This window comes from Ailuropoda melanoleuca, chromosome 9 (genome assembly GCF_002007445.2).
Source record: "Ailuropoda melanoleuca isolate Jingjing chromosome 9, ASM200744v2, whole genome shotgun sequence".
Taxonomy (NCBI): Eukaryota; Metazoa; Chordata; class Mammalia; order Carnivora; family Ursidae; genus Ailuropoda; species Ailuropoda melanoleuca.
In genome coordinates this window covers 102,776,568-102,781,120 of record NC_048226.1, presented here as the reverse complement: position 1 = coordinate 102,781,120, position 4,553 = coordinate 102,776,568, and the positions used below count along the sequence as shown (strand labels likewise).

Sequence of the window (4,553 nt, the reverse complement as noted above, 5' to 3'; positions counted from 1 at the left end):
TCCTGCGGCCCGGCACGGCCCTGGTGCTGCTGGAGGCGCAGGCGGCCACCGGCTTCGTCATCGACCCCGTGCGCAACCAGAGGCTGTCCGTGGAGGAGGCGGTGGCCGCGGGCGTGGTGGGCGGCGAGATCCAGGAGAAGCTGCTGTCGGCGGAGCGCGCCGTCACCGGCTACACCGACCCCTACACCGGGGAGCAGATCTCCCTGTTCCAGGCCATGAAGAAGGACCTCATCGTCCGCGACCACGGCATCCGCCTGCTGGAGGCCCAGATCGCCACGGGCGGCATCATCGACCCGGTGCACAGCCACCGCGTGCCCGTGGACGTGGCCTACCAGCGCGGCTACTTCGACGAGGAGATGAACCGCGTCCTGGCGGACCCGAGCGACGACACCAAGGGCTTCTTCGACCCCAACACGCACGAGAACCTCACCTACGTGCAGCTGCTGGAGCGCTGCGTGGAGGACCCCGAGACCGGGCTCTACATGCTGCAGCTGTTACAGATCGTGAAGAAAGGAGAGACCTACGTTTATATTGATGAAGCCACAAGGCAACTTCTGCAGTCCCAAACTACGAAAATGCACGTGGGGAGGTTTGCCAATCAGATGGTCTCCTTCTGGGATCTGCTGTCCTCTCAGTACTTCACAGAGGAAAGGAAACGGGAGCTTATCCAGGAGTACAGAGCCCGGAATCTATCCCTAAAGCAGCTGTTGGAGATCGTCACTGCTACAGTGGGAGAAACAGAGAAGCAATACCAAGGCATAAAGGTATCAGGCATCAGTGGAGAGGTGACAGCTACAGAGCTCTTCAACTCTGGAATCATTGATAAAAGGACCCTGGATGCCCTGCCCAGGGAGGAATCTGGGGGGCAGGATCTAAGCAGGCTGGCGCACGTGAGGACCTATCTGGAAGGTAGTGGCTGCATTGCAGGGGTGACTATACCCTCTACCCAAGAGGCGATGAGTTTCTACGAGGCCAGCAGGAAGGGACTCATCCCTATGGGGTTTGCGGCTCAGCTGCTGGAGGCCCAGGCAGCGACGGGGTTCATGCTGGATCCCCGCAGCCAGAAGAAGGTCCCAGTGCATCAGGCCTTGGCTGAGGGAATGGTGGGTGAGGAGCTGCACGCGATGCTTCTGGATGCTGAGAAGGCCGCCGGAGGCTACAGAGACCCAACCACGGGAGACACGATCTCACTGTTCCAGGCCATGCAGAGGAAGTTTGTCCAAAGAAGGGATGCACTGAAACGGCTGGAGGTGCAGGTAGCTACAGGCGGCATCATCGATCCCATGCACCACCACAGACTCCCACTGGACGTGGCTTACACACGTGGTTGTCTGCACCGGGACACATACCCACTCATTGCCGACCAGAAACACATGAAAAGAAGGTTTGTGGATCCAAACACTCAGGAGAGGGTCACGTACCAACAGCTACAGGAAAGGAGCCAGAAAGACCCAGAGACGGGATGGGCTCTCTTCCCGGTAGTCAGGGACCGCCAAACCTCTGCCTATGTCAACGAGGAAACGAGGAGGGCGCTGGAGGCCGAGCAGGTGCAGGTCCCAGTGGGAAGGTACAAGGACCAGAGGCCATCAGTGTGGGAGCTGCTCAACTCTGAGTATGTGACCCAGGAGATGAAACTCCAGTTGGTGAACGACTACAAAAGACACCTGGCCCAGGCATTGGAAAGGGTAGTAAATATTATTTTAGAAATAATACAAGAGAAGGAAAAAAGCAGGAAACAACTATGGTTCCCGGGTATCCGAAAACAAATCACCGCTTCGGAACTATTCCATGCAGATATCATCAGCAAGGACGTGCTAGAGGACTTGGCCCAGGGCACCAAGACCCCGCAGGAGGTGACGGAGATGGACTCGGTCAAGCGCTACCTGCAGGGCACGAGCTGCATCGCGGGCGTGCTGGTGCCCGCCAAGGACGAGCCCGGGCGGCAGGAGAAGATGAGCATCTACCAGGCCATGTGGAAGGGCGTCCTGCGGCCCGGCACGGCCCTGGTGCTGCTGGAGGCGCAGGCGGCCACCGGCTTCGTCATCGACCCCGTGCGCAACCAGAGGCTGTCCGTGGAGGAGGCGGTGGCCGCGGGCGTGGTGGGCGGCGAGATCCAGGAGAAGCTGCTGTCGGCGGAGCGCGCCGTCACCGGCTACACCGACCCCTACACCGGGGAGCAGATCTCCCTGTTCCAGGCCATGAAGAAGGACCTCATCGTCCGCGACCACGGCATCCGCCTGCTGGAGGCCCAGATCGCCACGGGCGGCATCATCGACCCGGTGCACAGCCACCGCGTGCCCGTGGACGTGGCCTACCAGCGCGGCTACTTCGACGAGGAGATGAACCGCGTCCTGGCGGACCCGAGCGACGACACCAAGGGCTTCTTCGACCCCAACACGCATGAGAACCTCACCTACGTGGAGCTCCTCCAAAGAGCTACGTTAGACCCAGAGACCGGCCTCTTACTTCTTCCTGTCCATTGAGGTAGACTGGTCTCTCTTATTGTTACTGTGTTTTTGTCTTAAATTATAGTGCACTATTTCAGCAATCGCGAAACATTCCGTGTGTGTGTTTGTTTATTATCTGCCCCCTTTTTTATACGTAAATCTCGTGACAATCCAATAATTTCCCTTTTCCTTCCAGTGTCACCATGTTTCCCAAGTTGTAGAAATATGAGTATGTGCTCCTCCATGATATTCGTATGTACATGACATGGAATTTTTCCTTGTGAAATTATCATTTGTGTGTATCTCCGTGGTGGATATTGGGTGACCTCTGTTGCAAGTAGATTTAAGAAGTCTTTCCTATGTTTTCTGGCTTTTTGCTTATTTCACTGTAGCGTATACATCTAATTGTTTTCCTATTTTCATTAAATGCATTCCCACCCATTTTGAAGTTATTCTCCTGTGTCTGGACTAACTCATTTCCCATCCGTCAGTGGTCCATGGCTGTTTGGAGGCTCCTGGTGGCCGTGCTTTGCACTCTGCACAGTGAGGTCTCGGTCTGAACGTGTCTCTCCGCGTCGTCTGCTACGTTGTCTTCTTGTGGGTTGTTGACAGGCGTGTTTTCGAGCTACGTCCTTCATAATTTACAGATAAATGTTTTTATGTGTTTATAAAAAAGTTCTCTTCTTTTCAGATTCTTAAATGTTCATATGTTTGAAACGTAGAGATAAAAAGGAAACAATGGGAAAGGAAACCCGCATCCCCAATGTAGGGCTACATGGAGCTGTGTCCAGCATCGTCTCTGAGAACAGCGCAGGTCTTGGAGCACGACCCCTGGAAGTGCCGAGAACCTCAGTCCTTAGTTAAAGGGTGTCTCGCTGGGACATGTGGCCCGTCCTCCCTGGTTTCCCTCTTCACTACAGAGAGTTCTGAGCAGCCGAGGGACATTCCTGTCGTGCATCTCGGTGCTCAGTGGCCGCTGGGACACAGGGACCAGGCTGCTGCAGCAGCCCTGATGAGCAACGTGGGTCATATAGGGATGACAGCAGTGGGGATGGTGGAAGAGGTCAGATGCCATCTATGGCAACATCTGGGGAAAAGAGAGGCGTCCCTGTTGACTCTGACACACCAGTGGGGCTGAAGACCATTGAACAGAGATGGAGTAGGAGTTTGGGGCTGGGGTGCGAGTTTGAGAGAAGGCACGTGTGTACCACTTTTCTCCCTAGAAAGAGACAATGACGCGTGGGTGAGGAATTCAGCAGGTGTGAGAGGGGAGACCGTGGGAAGGCAGTGGGGGTTGTCAGGTAAGGGAAGATTTTAGGCAAGAATTCTAGAGCATGTGTCCTTTCCACACGGCCAGAGGGTGTGACGAGGGGCCTCCTGAAGAGAAAGGGGCTGCATTGCGTAGGGCTCTACTTTGGCCTCCTCTGTGTCAACAAAAAGGGAAGAGAAGGGAAGAAAGGGCCTTTTTGGGAGTGTGGGGCAGTGAACACGTGCACGTGAATAGAAAGAACAGAGCTGCAAGCAGTGGGAGGCTTGTGATCGTGAATTAAAGTCACTTCAGAGACGTCCCACATGTTCCGTGGGGGAGGCGGATGCCCCATCCCAGGCCTTCCTCCAGACCCTTGGGTACAAGGCCCAGGCTGAAGCCTGGAGCCTGAAGGGCGGTCTGGGCCTGGGCTCCTGGTCCTGTGTAGCATGAGTGTGGTGGGACCGCCGTGCAGGAAGACTGCAGCTCCAAGAGCCAAGAGCCGGGAAGGGACCTTTCCCGGAGCCCCTGACTCCGTTCCGCACAGGTCGTGCAGCGCTCAGGGAGGACCCGACGTACCCAGCTCCAGGCCGGCGCCGAAAGCCCTGAGGTTGGGCCGCTGGAGCCAGGCTGGTGGCGGGGACAGCTCTCCCCGCAGGCTTCCTGCGGGAGCAGGGGACTTCGGCCCCCAGCAGGACCTCCGGGGGCGGGGCCCGGACGGGGCGGACTCCGTGGGGCGGGGTCTTAGTCAGGGACCCGCAGGGCTTCGGTCAGGGAGGGGGACTCATAAGGGCTGGGGCTCGCCACTGGAGGCTCTGCCGGGGCGAAACCGCGGGTGGGGAGTAGCGGTGGGCGGGGTG

General features: G+C 57.2%; 1 protein-coding gene across 1 annotated transcript in view; it reads left to right on the top strand.

The window, feature by feature from the left end:
- EPPK1 (epiplakin 1) overlaps positions 1 to 2,899 on the top strand; it is a 17,958-nt gene extending 15,059 nt beyond the window's left edge. Inside the window, 1 exon segment of the mRNA XM_034668536.1 lies at positions 3 to 2,899. Within this exon segment, the coding sequence (XP_034524427.1) occupies positions 3 to 2,483 (2,481 nt within the window). The 3' untranslated portion in view covers positions 2,484 to 2,899.
- Positions 2,900 to 4,553: the final 1,654 nt, after the last annotated feature.